Source organism: Lycorma delicatula, chromosome 7, assembly GCF_047948215.1.
Source record: "Lycorma delicatula isolate Av1 chromosome 7, ASM4794821v1, whole genome shotgun sequence".
Taxonomy (NCBI): domain Eukaryota; kingdom Metazoa; phylum Arthropoda; class Insecta; order Hemiptera; family Fulgoridae; genus Lycorma; species Lycorma delicatula.
Genome location: NC_134461.1, coordinates 97,189,684 through 97,204,431, shown reverse-complemented (window position 1 = coordinate 97,204,431; position 14,748 = coordinate 97,189,684). Strand labels below are relative to the sequence as shown.

Genomic DNA, 14,748 nt, shown 5'->3' with positions numbered 1-14,748 from the left:
TTTCAAAAATGTAATTAGTCCATGTCCGCTAACTGGGTAGGATAGATGGCGTTCGGTTTGAAAACAATCGTAAATTACTTATTCTCAAGAAAATCTTTTTTTAATAATTTTATTATCGCAAAAATTAAAATTTAATATAATTACTAAAAAATAAAATATAAATAGTAAAAAGTAATTTTTAATAAAATTACTTTTCTAAATAAAACATACTTGCAGAAATAAGAAAGTTAAATATTTATTCATTCCAAATACAATTTTAATTCAAATTTTTATTACAACCTACTTCTTTTCTTCTTCGATTTCTTCTCGATGACAATCAATACAGTTTTGTTTGTATAGACAAAAGAATGTATCAAGCTACCTTCTCCATGAGATGCATTTTATCCAGTCGGATTTTAAGCGGATTTTAACGATGTACAATTTAAACACTTAGCGCATACATTGCCATTGGTTTCACTAACAGAAGTTCCATTCCTTCACTGCTTTCTTCACCGGACGGTGTCGACGATGTAGGAGAATCAAATTTCAACTTTTACCGTCTCTACTTATTTCTGCTGTTAATTTAGATTTCTGGGACTTCACTCCTTGTTTTTTATTATTTTCCGCGGCTTCATTTTTTTGAACAGGTTTTGGTCTTCTTCCATTTTATTAATAATGTATTTACCTTGTTTGTTATTATTACGTATGCAGAAGTTTACGGCTCTACAGATAGGAAAACTGTTTGAAGAGAAATGCAATTTTACAGTAGAGGGTGTTGTTGATGTGGTTGGTTTTCTAGGAGATGTAAGAGTTTGAGGAACTACATTTGTTGGAACGGATGAAGAAGACGTAATTATAATTAAAGATGCGGTAGGAATATTAAATTAATCAATATTACCTTGTTATGGCTCTTTATCAACGGATAACAAATAGGCATGTTCGGGAATTGTATCCATATAAAGGATTAGAATGCAGAAGTTGCAAGCAAGCTGGACATCAGCGGAGCGACATCATGCTAAATTAAAAAGTTCGCTAAAGTCCTCTCCTTTAATTCTACCTGTTCCGTGTCGAGCTGTACCATCTTTCCGTAATCATCTTTAAAATGTTTTAAAAGACTTAAATACGCACCGATCCGAAGCGTACTTCGAACACATCTCGTCTGAACAAGGCGATTTCAAACACGTCTTAACTGTTCATGTTAGAACTACGACCATCGAATATCAGCAAATTTTTACCTGCTGGTTTCCGTTCGTATGAAAAGTTCAGTCATTCAGTCCATAAATAATCGATCCACTTCTGAGGTCAGCTTTCTTTTTTCTTATCTTCACCACTGACCCTGGCGTATGTTTAATTCAGTTATTGTAACACCAAAAATACAATTTAAAAAAACATCTCGACTTGCTGAGTAAAAAGAAAAAGTATATCGGCCCATGTGTAAGCACGGTATCTCTCGTTAAGGCATTTTAGTAATCTCTTCTTTTACTGAAGCAAATGGAAAACTTGCGCAGTCTCTCCTAACCAGCGCTAGCGCAAACTATCCTAGCTGGGTAGGATAGTTTGACAGCAGTCAAAACAAAAGAATTAATTGAGAAACGACTTTATATGTAGTTATTTGAAAGATAAATATTTCTTATGAAAATACACAAAACATTCCTTCACAAAACTAATCTAATTACCTTCTTCAAAAAAAAGTAGAAAATTGACAATTAACACGCGTAACTGTACTAATAGACAGATGAATTCCACTGAAGCCTCATGTTAAACAAGGTCACTACACTTTACGCGGCTGCACATAACACTTATCCTCTCTTCTGCCCTAATTGAAACATATGTAATCTCTTCTAGCTTTACCTTGTTAATTTTTAATTGGGTGTTTTAGTAGTGAGAGGAAAAACATTTTTTTATCAAAACAATTTTTTTTTACCTCCGAGTCGATCAGAAAAAGTGGCGTCACTGGTCATTGATCGTTTTAAGTTTGTAATGTGTAATCTAGTAAAGCAGGCGATTTAAAAAAAATTAATATTTTTATTTTGTAAATTTAAAAAAATAAATGTTAACAAGTGATCACTTTATTTAATAGCATCATTTATTTGTAGTATAAGTCATTCTATGTTATGAATAAATAATACATCCTGAAGGCTGTAACCATTCAATTCATTCATTCGTCTTTTTATATTTTTCATCACACGATGTAAAATATCTGCAAGATATTACGCTCGTTAGGGTGGATATCTGAATATGCCAACCGCACAAGAAAAAATCGAAGATGTGAAATTCGGCGATCTCAAGAGACCAAGAAGAATACCGCCGTTTCTGCAGCTAATATTTTATGGAAACAATTTTTTACCTAGCGATGTAACGTCTGGTCACTCCATCTTGTTTTGAAACCATCTGTCTGGATTGATTTTAAGACTATGATGTTCGAAAAGTCAAAAATTCTTTTACCATTAAGACGTGACGGTAATAGGCATTTTCATCATTGTCCTTTTAGAAAAATGGGCCTTTATTACACAGGATACTGTTGTTTATTGATTGATCAGTTTAATATAGTGCACTGATTCCTGGACGATTTCATTAGGGTTATTTGTTGCTCACTACCGGAAAATTTCTTTATTCATGTACTCTTATAAATGGAAAGTATCATTCATATTCAAATGAATGCATATGTAAATCCTATGGAGAACTTTAAAGACTGGTGTTCGATATGCAAAGTGAACCTGTTTGTGGATGGGCTGACGGTTTGGGGATTCGTAGCATTTCATATTTTAGGCGTTTATATTTTCATGTGTAACTTTGTTTGTAATATAATATGTTTACCCGGAGGGTTCTTATTCAACACTAAACAGTTTCTTGAAAATTCTGCCGCAAGATTTTAATGGCACGGGGTGGCGGCCCCGCATCATTCTGGTCGATATTGATGTTGAAAATATCATGGCGGTCGAAGTAACCGCTGTACAGATATAAAAATATCATCAATTTTTTTTTATATTACTTCAATATAGCAAACGCGTGTAATTCAGCCGTCCAACGCTCTATCATTACTAAATCCTGTAGAAATAAGAATTATTGCTACTGAATGTTAGCGTTTCGGTAACATTTGTAATCGTCACCGGTAACGATTGCAATCGTTTTTTTCAGTGGCGCTCACCCATTCTTTTCTTTTTCTTGTTTAATCTCCAGTAATTACCTGTCCAGATAATACTTCAGAGGATTAATGAGGATGATGTATATGAATGTAAATGAAGTGTCGTCTTGTACAGTCTCAGTTCGACCATTCCTGAGATATGTGGTTAATTGAAACCCAAAGAACACAACCACCAACCGCTAAAGAACACCGGTATCCACGATCTAGTATTCAAATCCATGTAAAAATAGCTGACTTTACTAGGACTTGAACACTGGAACTCTCGACTTCCAAATCAGCTGATTTGAAGTGGCGCTCACCCAGTTTTTTTTTTAGGAATTATACTCATTTAGCATTTCAGCTGGTTCAGGTGAAAAGGTTTCCCTATTTGTCCATTCGCAGCTCCCTCTTTCTTAATAACCTCAAGGATATAGGGTTTTATAGTTTCTGGCATCCTCAGTATGGACGTAGCAGTATCAGAATTAACTGTCAAACGAAATTGGAAGAAAGGATCAACCATCAGCAGTAGGATTTTTTTTTTGTTTTTAATACTCATTGAAAAGTTATTGGTCGTTATATTTTTGTTATTTCTTCTTTGTTTTCGATAGGATATTGATTTTCGTTGTTCATCTTCCGAAATATATTATGTTTTAGTATAATTTGTTTCTTTAATCTCTTAATCTCGGTAGATGTTATTTTTGCGATCATAAATAACAAGTTAAATCAATGTGTATAAAAGATTTATATTCTTGTTCGGCTAATACTGTTTAATATTATCAAATTTAGCACGATTATCTAAACGTGTTAAAAAGATTGCACATTAAGGATATTTTGTTACATTAATGTGAATTATTATAAGAAAAAAAACGATAAATTCTTTAGGGTGTACTGTACTTCAAATTCCAATAGGGTTCACGCAATCTGTGTTCGATAATCGCGTGATTTAACCGTGTTACACTTTCTTTTTTTAGTATAAAATTACTATCGCTTACTATAATAGGTAGCGCCAGAATGATTGTAATAATAAGTTTAAAAGCATATAGAACGAAAACGAAATAAAATAATCTTACATTGTGTAACTGTTTTGATACTAATACTTCTTTTTTTCTTAAGGTTATTTTTATTATTTATTTGGAATTGGTACTTCTGGAAGTGATATTATGTTTTATTTTTATTGGTACATGAAGATTGATCATTAAACCTTTTATGATCATAAAACAATACATATTATGTTATTCTATATTTAAAGGTGAATTGACTTTTTCATTCATATTTTATCGTATTTTTACATAAAATACTACGAAAGTAACACTTTTTCGTTGAATTAGAACTCATTGTGTAAAATTTTAATCCATTTTACTCTAGTTTTAAACGATAATATTTTATTTATTTGTTTTTTTTTTATACTGCTGATACAGTTTTTCACATCTGTCAGCCTTTGTTTACCATGTATCTTTTCTACCCAAATAATAATAATGGAATAACATTGAGGAAATTTTAATAATCAATATAAGTTGCATCGACTGTGTGTTGTTTTTGAGGTATAGAAAATCAATGTTATTCATGATTGGTTTAAAGTGTGTAAGAGGGACGGCCTGCTTAACAAACAAGTTGAACGTAGTATGTCTATTACCCGATTGTTTGGTGATTAACGGAGAGGGGAAACCATAACAACGCTCAGTAGGCGGGGATCATATCACATTGCATTATGTCGTTATCTTTCGATTGGCTACTTTTTTTTTCAATATATTCTTTAGAAAATTTTCTCTTTCAAGTAAATAAATCCAATAGGAAATGAATAGGATACAGATTTTTTTTATTTTGGAATTATTTTATTAATTTACGTTCGTATATATGTATGGATAAATCAATAGCCAAATTGTATCAACATTTACAGTTAACAAATAACATTTTTTTTCTAGATCTTAGAAACTTTTATGGTACTTTTTTGTATTTGTGTGTGCAATTTTAGATCCTAATAATGTTCGTTATTATTAAAAATAAATGTTATTTAAATAATTTTCTTATTTAGTGCGCGGAAATGCTCTCTCGGTCTAATTCATGACCTCTTATGAAAATTCTGGATCCCAATCTTTGGACCTAATCTTTGTTTATTTTCTAGCTGATTTCTAAGAAATTTACATGTTGTGGAATCATAATCATATTAAATGATGTAATTTAAGGTTTTTTCTCCATTAGAGCTTGAAAATTTCTTGTATTCAGCTTAATTGTTATGCGATTATACTGGTTTTGCTGCATAAAGTCGGTTTATTTATATTCGAAAGAAACATAGTCATTTGTTAAGAAAAATAACATCATAATTCATATATTTTTTTTTTTTTTATGAAATGAGGTGGTTTTCTTGTTTACAAGTAAAAAAATAACAAAACTTAAATTACATAGATTTAATCAGACTCGTTTAAATAATTAGTTGAATGTCCTTTTTGTATTTAATGACTAATACTGGTGTCCCATAAGTTTCCATACTTATAAACATAAAAAATAAACATTTTTTTTTTATGAAGGCCAAGTGTATCATGAAAAGATACAAAACATAAATCATCTCAAGAAACGTATCATCAATGCCATTACAGGCATATTCGAGCTGTGCTAAGCACAGCTTGTAATGGCGTTGGTGATGTATTCCTCGAGATAATTCATGTTTTGTGTTTTCCTAATAAACCATGGCCTTCATAAAAAAAAAGGTTTTTTTTTCTATGTATGGAAACAATTGGGGTTACGTATGCTTGTTGAAGCGGAGGACACCCATCGGAAATGTGTTTTTTTTTTCAAATTAATGGTGGTTATATAGATCATATTATATAAATAAAAATAGTTTTCATAAAAAAAATGTTTATTTTTCTATATATGGAAACTGATGTGGGACATCTGTGGTAGATAAGTTTTCTGAATGAATTTTTAATTTCAAAATTTATTTATAAAAAAAATCACCTTCTGATCTCATTAATGGAATAGTTTTGTTTGTTTATTTTAATTACGAATACCGATTCGGGTCAGTGATTTCCTAAACCTTCGTAAACCTTTTGTTACTATTTGAAAGTCTTTGACCATAAATATTATCAAATATATTATTATTCTATTTATGCCGTATTTAACGGTAAATGACTAATTTAATAAGTGTCCTTTAAAAAAATACTTATTCGTGATGATTTACTCTACCGTTTTATTTTTATTATTACTTACAATAGGTGACGAGAATAACGGTTTTTTTTTACGGTTAAGTTCTTTAAAATTTTTATTCTAATATTGAACGGAAATCGTTACACTGTTATGATTTAGGAATACAGTATTATATCTACTGCCCGTAACGTATACTATTCCTACTTTATAACTATATAATTATGTAACTTGTTATAAATTGCACTTTCGTGTTATATATTTATTGTTACGCACTTAACACGCTCACACAAATCGTGTGTAATATAATATTCAATATTTTTATCTTGGTTTTGTTTTTAATCTCCTTTTGTTGTACTCAAAATATCAATCATTATTGTTATTATTTTAGTTTTATCTCTTATTATTTAAAAGGTTATTTTTGATAAGTTGTAATCCTGACATATTGCTGCCAGTCTGATTTCTAAACTTTTTGTCTCAATTTTCAATCCGTTACCTAATGTCTGGTATTTTTTTTTTATCAGTTTATTCTTCTTTTCATTTTTTCAGTGTAAAAAATTATACATTTGAATTGTTGATTGTCGAATATGTTGTACACTACGCCAGTTTTCCTTATATGCGCAGAGTAAAATTACTTTAATGATCTGCGCATATTCATTTATTGATTGAATCTGTGTATTTTTTTCAACCTTCATTTCATTTTTGTGATATTTTTATTGAAAAAAAAGAAAAGTATTTTGTTTATCACTGCAGGTGGATTTGATATTTGTAATTTTTGGCTTTTTTATTTCATTTTGATTTTGTGTTACCGTAATAAAATGTAAAAGAATTACTTTTTACAGTGATTTAACTTTCCACCAACTAAGAAAAAATTTATAAGTTTAAAAAATGATGATCCATTTTCAAATTCTTTGGTATTTAAGATAAAACTATTGCTGTGAAATTAAATTTAAGTAGACTTAAATCTGATATTTATCAGATTATCCTGAACGCTTATATTTATTTCTAGGAAATTTATTTTATTAAAATATATATAAATTCTGATGTGATGTAATTTATTTATAACTCCATTTATGAATCCTTTATATTTTTACTTCCTTGTACGAAGTAAAGCAAGTATTGTGATCGCAAAAAATTTCGGTTTTCAGATTTCAACGGAAATATCCATTTTGACCATTCCTGAATCCATTTTGACTAATTTTAGCATGACGTCTGAACGTAAGTTCATATATGCGTTTGTATCTCGCATAACTCAAAAACGATTAGCCGTAGGATGTTGAAATTATAGATTTAGGACTGTTGTAACATCTAGTTGTGCATCTCCTCCCCTTTTGACTGTAATCGCCTGGACCAAAATGGTTGAAAAAGCCTTTTTGGATTTTGAATTTATTACTGCAGTAATAAGCCCTCATTGAGAGCTTTTCAACGATGTATCATAAGTGGTACTTATTTTCATTGGTTCCAGAGTTTATAACCAAATAAAATTGTAATCAATGAAATATTTGGATTTTACGAGGGGAGGACACTTCGTTTCAAATCCGATTCATTTCCTTTTTTTGAACTTTTATTTTTAATTTAAATTTATTCATTTATTAACTTCCGATTGTAAGATAAAAAATTACAATAAATAATAATTCAATAACAAAATAAAAAGATATGAAAAATATCAGAAGTTATTAATGAAATAAAATGTTATGCACTTTTCATTTTAAAAAAATTTATAGTGTAATTTAATAGGCGTACAAGGAAGTTGTGTGTTGTCCACATCAAATTTTGTTATTATTGTATAATAATCCTCTCAGCGATTGATAATTTTTACCGAAGTGATTGACCGTGACGGGAATAAATGCAGAAAGCATTACTCAGTGGTATTTTTCCTTGTTATGTTGGTGCTTGTTTATAATCTGTAATACTCGTTTTGTTTGATTCATAATTATCATTATTATTTCAACAATTTAAAAAATAACTGGAATCAAAAGATATAACTTAAGATCTCTTTGTTAGTTTATAAATCTTAATGTTTAAATGTAAAAAATATTTTATTGTTTTATGTAATAAATTGTTTATGTATTATTGCTTAATAAATGCTTAATTGTAATTAATTGCTTATTTTATTTTTTATGTAATAAAACGTCTTTATACTAATATATATCACGTTAATGCAAATCATGTAGGATGATCTAGGCATGCCTAATTGTTAACTTTATGGTTTGCAATACCTTTAGCTTCTCGTCATTGTTTAGTTTTACTATATAAGGAAAAAGTCGTAAAAAAACTAATTTTTTTTTTTTCATAACGATTATTCTTGCTGTAAGATTTAATGGAGTGGATGATATTGACAAAAACTTTAGTTAACGGCCTTTTTTCACAAACTTTTACCCTGCAATAATAGTTTTGGTTTAAATCACTTATTGAAGCTTATGTTATTACTGCGTTGTTATACTCTGCCGACGATTAAATATTATATTTTGTAGAACTATAATTTACATTATTATTAGAATTAAGAAATTTTAATCTTAAATCAGTTTTTTTTTTTCAAATATAAAAAGTATCCAGATTTTATTTACATGGCTTAATTTTTTTTTTCAGGACCAGTATGATAATCTGTCTCTTCATACTCAAAAAGGAATTGACTTTTTAGAAAAATATGGCCAATTTATCAGGGAAAGGTGTAATATTGAATTGGATTATGCCGGAAAGTTAAGGTATGTTTTTTGCTTTTTCCCTTATTTGTTTATGTATCAGAATTTTTAAAATTTTGTTTTTACGAATGATTTTTTATTTAAATGTAAGATTGATATCTAATCATTCTTTGATCTGTTATGTTTTTCCTAAATACCAGTCCTTTCATCTTTTGTGAGTTTTGTGTAGCGGTCAGTTTCTTTCCTACGTAAGAACCATCAATCCCCCCCCCCCTTTGGGGAAGACACACCCGCCTTGTGACGAACCCTCCGTTCCTAGCCCTGATGCTTTACCCCTGAGGCTTTACCGGAGGTCGTCTTTTAGACCCTCTAAACTTGATAATAAACAGTCATCAGTTTGGCCTCTGTCAGGATGCCATTGATGCAAATGTATTTCATTAGTGTATTTACACAACTTAGTATTCCCTTCGTATGACCTCTTCCAACCACGACTACCTACCATAACTTATAACCGGATACTATCAAATTACCATATTTTCGGAATGGCGATCCTTCCTCTTATCACCGAAGGTTTCACACGAAATGTTCCTACATCTATCTAACTTCTGTTAGAGTATGCACTCAGATCATTATTTGATTGAATCTTTTAAACACAAAAATACTATCCTCATACCAACAAAACATGTGTTGATTTCAACAAGGGCAATTTTGTCCTACAATTCAGTTTACTCAACGACCTCTTGATTTACTTAAAAATTAAAAAGAGATTCATAAATTTAATAAGCCTCTAACGAAAACATACCCTATCTCTCTGCTCTGATCCGCTTTCGGGAGCGAGGTCAATGCTAACACTCCCACTCCTCAGCTCTATCACAGAGTTCTCCACACACCCATTCTCAAGTTAACCGTACAACACCGACTGATGATCGAGATGGTGATCAGATAAAGATGGATGTTAGTGGATATCCATTTTTATTACTGTCAATTAACACGCCTTCTCTACATTGTAACGAGTGTTTGTAAATCAGAATGATCGACCGTACTGATTAAATGATCGGTTTGTATCAATGTTTGTCCTTTGTAATAACAACTGTTCTTTGGTTTGAAGGATTATGTTCAATCTTAAAATTATTGTTAACGTTTAATTTTATTATAATGATCATCATTAATGAACAGAACATTAACAGTTTATGTTCAGTTATCGGCACTTCTTCCCGGTGAATATCTGGATGAACTGTTTAATATGGTAGTTTCAAACGCCAACAAATTTTAGGATAGTTAAAGCTTTTCTTTAAGGAACCTGATTCTGTTCTCTGGTGGCATTGTAGTTCCCTGGATGAAATCAGATTTTAAAGACTTTTTTTTGTGTTATTTAATACAAAAATCTGATGTTACATATTTGTAGAAATTTTAAGAGGACACTAATGGCCTTTATTTTGAGTTAGCTTTAGAAACAGTCTTTTAAGTGTAGTGTTTGGTCTGTATACGGGTAGATCGTCCCCCCTTATCTCTGTTTGCTTCATTAAATTTTGTATCAGTAACTATAAACTAATGTACAGTTTTTAAATTCATATTTTTTACCTTGTCTGTAACCCATATTCTTTATTACAAACTTATCAGGATTTAAATGATATCTTTTGATGTTACAAGTTTTGTTGTTTGTTTGAGAAACCGGTAGAAAATGTTGTTTACATTTTTCTTAATTTTACATCTGTCCTTTCTAATAAATTTATATTTTTAATCGATTATAATTTATTTTATTATGTTTAATTTACTGAAATACAGATATTTCTAGGAATTTAATGATTTGGTACTGTGACTCGGTGTGGTGACATAAATTTACGTATCTTTTTTTTATTTGGTGATAAATTATTTATTTATAATTCACACATCTGTTTATCAGTTAGATAAACCTGTTATGAATAATTATGTTAGTTTCTAAAAATAAATCATGTATATTGAAAAAAACATTGTCCAAAGTTTCTTTTGTATTCCACACAAGTAAATCCAGGTCATGTGATTTAACTTCACAATATTCTCTAATTATAGCTACCCCGCCTTACGAGAAATTATTTTTATCCCTTTTCGTATGGGAGGGAAAAGTTCTACCAGCCGTCCTCAGGGGGACGTCATTTTATACCCTTTTGGAAAATATAAAGCTAACTAGATTCAAACTCGGAAACTTCTAAATAAAATACAGATATACTACTATTCCGATATGGATATCGGTTATAAAAATAAATAAAGATATTCGTCAGCTAAGAATAATTTATTTCCATCCGCTCTCAAATATTCATCAAGAACAAACAGACAATTTTGCAACAATTAGTAAGAATATTTGTTCAGGAGTACACAGAACGTCTTGAAAGTCCTTAAATGGCGAATTATGTTTTGGAAATCGAATGTTAACCTCAGATCTCTGTATTAACCCCAGTAGTAGTAGGGTATTTTAGGAATAAGTATATTCTACACTTTTGTTTCGAATTTCGCCGCACCGAGAAGACATGACGCCATATTCTAATTTCGAGATTTTACTATACCAGTATTCGTGGATCACTAAATTTTATTATATTTTTCTCTCTGATAATCGTCCACGTTTAAGCAATTTGTATATATTTAACATTGGATGGTAGTAATGAATTAAACTCTTCAGTTTCTCTTAAATCACAGCGGTATATATATATATATATATATATATATATATATATATATATATGTCAAAATAGTTACTGTTTTTGAATGAGAGCTGAAAGTTGAATAAAATGCAGAGCCATCGTAAAAGTTTGCAGCAGTTTAAAAAATCGTATCCCAGAAACTATTAGAGATAATCAAACGAGTATTTTTTTTTAAATTCACCAACTCAAAACATTTTACTTTTTTTTACACCTTGCGCATCAAAGAAAACTAAGTAAGAAACAGAAAAAAGAAATTAGGAAAGAAGAGGAAGATTAAAGGTGGTCAGACGGACAGGGCGATGCGGACACAATTAGGGGAAGAAGTCATAACCAGAATAACTAACCAATCACCGCCGTAGGATGGGAGTTACCTGCTGCTACATTTCGGGCTGACTGAAGTCGGCGCTCAAAGGCCATCTGTTGTCAGCAGTTAAAATTTGTGGAAGACCCCAGGAGCACTTGACTTGTGACTAGAAAATACGCCCCGCGGACAGTCCAAGGGCCTTGAGGTCAGTAGCCGATGACACAAGGACCGAAGCGACACCGCACAGCGTCTTTATCTATCGCCCCGTATTAGAGACGCGTTATCCTGGAAGTAACTAACCTTTTCGTGGTGGCTTCGGTGGGTCGGTCTGGAGCCGGATACCACCTACACAAAAACAACAGCCTACTCATCATTGGCTGCAACGATGTCAGGTTTCCGGAGTGCTTCGAGAGTATCGATTCACGACGGAGATCGTCGTACCCCTTGCCATGAAGAGCCGCCGCCAAAACCCTGGCAACAGCATCAGGATGCAGGACGTACACCGTGTCTCTGGAAGCAGCCTTGAATAATATGAGCAGTGATCTCATCAACATGACAACCAGCTCTCCACCTGACAGTCTGAAGATGCTTACAACCGCGAAATGTTCTGACTGCAGACAGGAGGCAATTGATTGCCGTAACGAAATACTGCGCATATGAATGTAATGTTTCAATATGAGCTCCGTTAGTCGCTCTTCAAACATCCAGCCGATAATCGACTTCTGCCTAGATACTCTGGATCGTAGCAGGCGTAACACTGTGGTAATAACAGCGGTGATCCGTTGTGAACATTTCTGATTTTCAACATCAGAGATTAAATGTTGAACATCTCTGATTATTTTTCACTGTAGACAATGTTTTTAACGTATCATAAAAAAACTTCTAGGTGTGTTAAATCTGGCCTTCTCGGAGACCAAAGCACAGGACCGGCCTACTGATCCGATGGTTACTGAATCTTTCATTGAGAGTGCGTCGAACGCCTAGGCTAAAGTTTGGAGCGCATCATCTTGTTGAAACGTTACAGCAACTCTATTTTTTTTTCAGTTTGGTCAACTTGCGGGGAAGTGTACAGTTGTAACACGTCTATATAAACATTCCCTGTGACAGTAGGCTATGAGAAAAGAATCGGACAATCACACGATCGGTCATCAGACGGTACAACATGTTTATTTTTGGTGAATCTCTGACGTACTCGGTAATTTCATTGGGTTGCTGAGATCCTCGTATCCTATAATTATGTCGATTGATACAATCACTGACATGGAAAGTCGGTTCATCCGTAAAATAATATGTTTGAAAAAAAATGTTTCGTCGTCGTTAATGTTATTAAGAAGTTTACTTGTAAATTCAACACGTTTAAGATGATCCGTAGGTTTAAGGTATGTAAAAAAAAGTTGGTGAATTAAAAAAAAAATACTACTTTGACTATCTCTAGTAGTTCCTGAGTTATGATTTTTTAAATTGCTGCAACCTTTTCGATGTTCCTGTATCATTTTCCTTATATGTGTAAACTAATGTTACTAAAATTTTGGAAAGTTACTCTAAATCGTAAAGTTTAACGAATCGTTGCACTGAGGTTATATCTTTCGTTATCCCTTAAGAATTTCTTAGAACATACACTGTTGTAGGTATAACACAGCCATAGTAATAACAGTTGTACTACAGCAGAACTGTTCACTCTTGCCACGAGTGTGTTTGCTTAGAGGCCGCTTATAGTCCAGAGTGCGTTATAAATAACTAACCGATGTTTATTTCTTGCTGTGTTCTCTTATATGTGTACGAATGGGAAACTTTTTATTAGTTTTTCGATGCGAATATTCAGTTCCTTCTTTTTCTTGTTTTTATATCTCTACTAAATTTCTTTTCTATTTGCTATGTAAAACTGGAATCTTTCCTGCTGAGAAATCCGATTTAGGCTTTATTCATCCTTCAATAAATTAAATTTTAATGTTTAAAAATCTTTTGTATCGTCGGTGACGCTTTATTCTTATATTATGTTTCCACCTCTGTTATATATAAATGCTTGTTTCAATAGGTTAACACCTTTTTTAAATTGATATTATTTTTAAAAAAAAATTGTACATGATGATTCAGAATTATTAACCGGATTAAAAAGATTTTTCTTGAAGAGTAATGATTCTAAAAATTCCTTTTCTTTTCAAAGTTTTTTTTTATTTTCTTAATACTAACAACTTTTTATGCGTTAACTTGATATGCCGTTTTTTTTTGTTTTTTTTGTTTTTTGTTTATAGAAATGAAGACAGTAGCAGTAGTATTGTTTTACTTAAACACAACGATTTTTCGTTGACATAGTTTTTAATTTTGAACCGCCACTTTTGTACGGATGAACTGTGGCTTTTAAAAAATATATTTTTTTTATAATTTTTTTTCTGAGTACATTTTCCAGATTTTTCTTTATTTTAGTATAGTTACCTTTTTGGTTGATTAAAAAAGTTTAATGTATTTTGAAATATTGCATTGTTTTATACCTCAGTTTAATTCCGATATCTTCAATCTTCGGATTTAAATTTTTTTTTACAAGTATATTTTAAAATTCGTTAATGGTTTTTTTTAGATTTACAAATGTGTAAAAGTATTGACTTGGATTAGTTCATTGTAGAAGGAGAAATTCGGTGTAGAATTAATGAAATGTGACCGCATAATGGATAATTATGGTTAATTATTACTGTTGAACTAATTTTATGTACCGTAAGTTATAGAATTTTATTATTTATGAAGTAAAATTACTAAGGAGTGATACAAAAATTGAAAACATAAAAAACAGAATGGTAAAAATCGTAGAAAATTTACAAAAATTTTTATGTTGATAAGAAATTGGTTGATTTAAAATACAGATTTAGCCAGAGTAAAGCAAGTAGTATGAAA

The 14,748-nt window shown here is 31.2% G+C and overlaps 1 protein-coding gene across 4 annotated transcripts in view; it reads left to right on the top strand.

Annotated features, from left to right (window-relative positions):
* Positions 1-14,748, top strand: part of Cip4 (formin-binding protein 1-like Cip4) — a 450,065-nt gene that overhangs the window by 247,621 nt on the left and 187,696 nt on the right. For all 4 annotated transcript variants that reach the window (XR_012756958.1, XM_075370229.1, XM_075370231.1 and 1 more), the window contains exon 2: positions 8,831-8,946. Coding sequence is in view for 3 of the 4 variants with exons in the window: in XM_075370229.1 (XP_075226344.1) it covers positions 8,831-8,946 (116 nt within the window). In the remaining variant the exon portion in view is untranslated. The remainder of the gene's footprint in view (positions 1-8,830; positions 8,947-14,748) is intronic.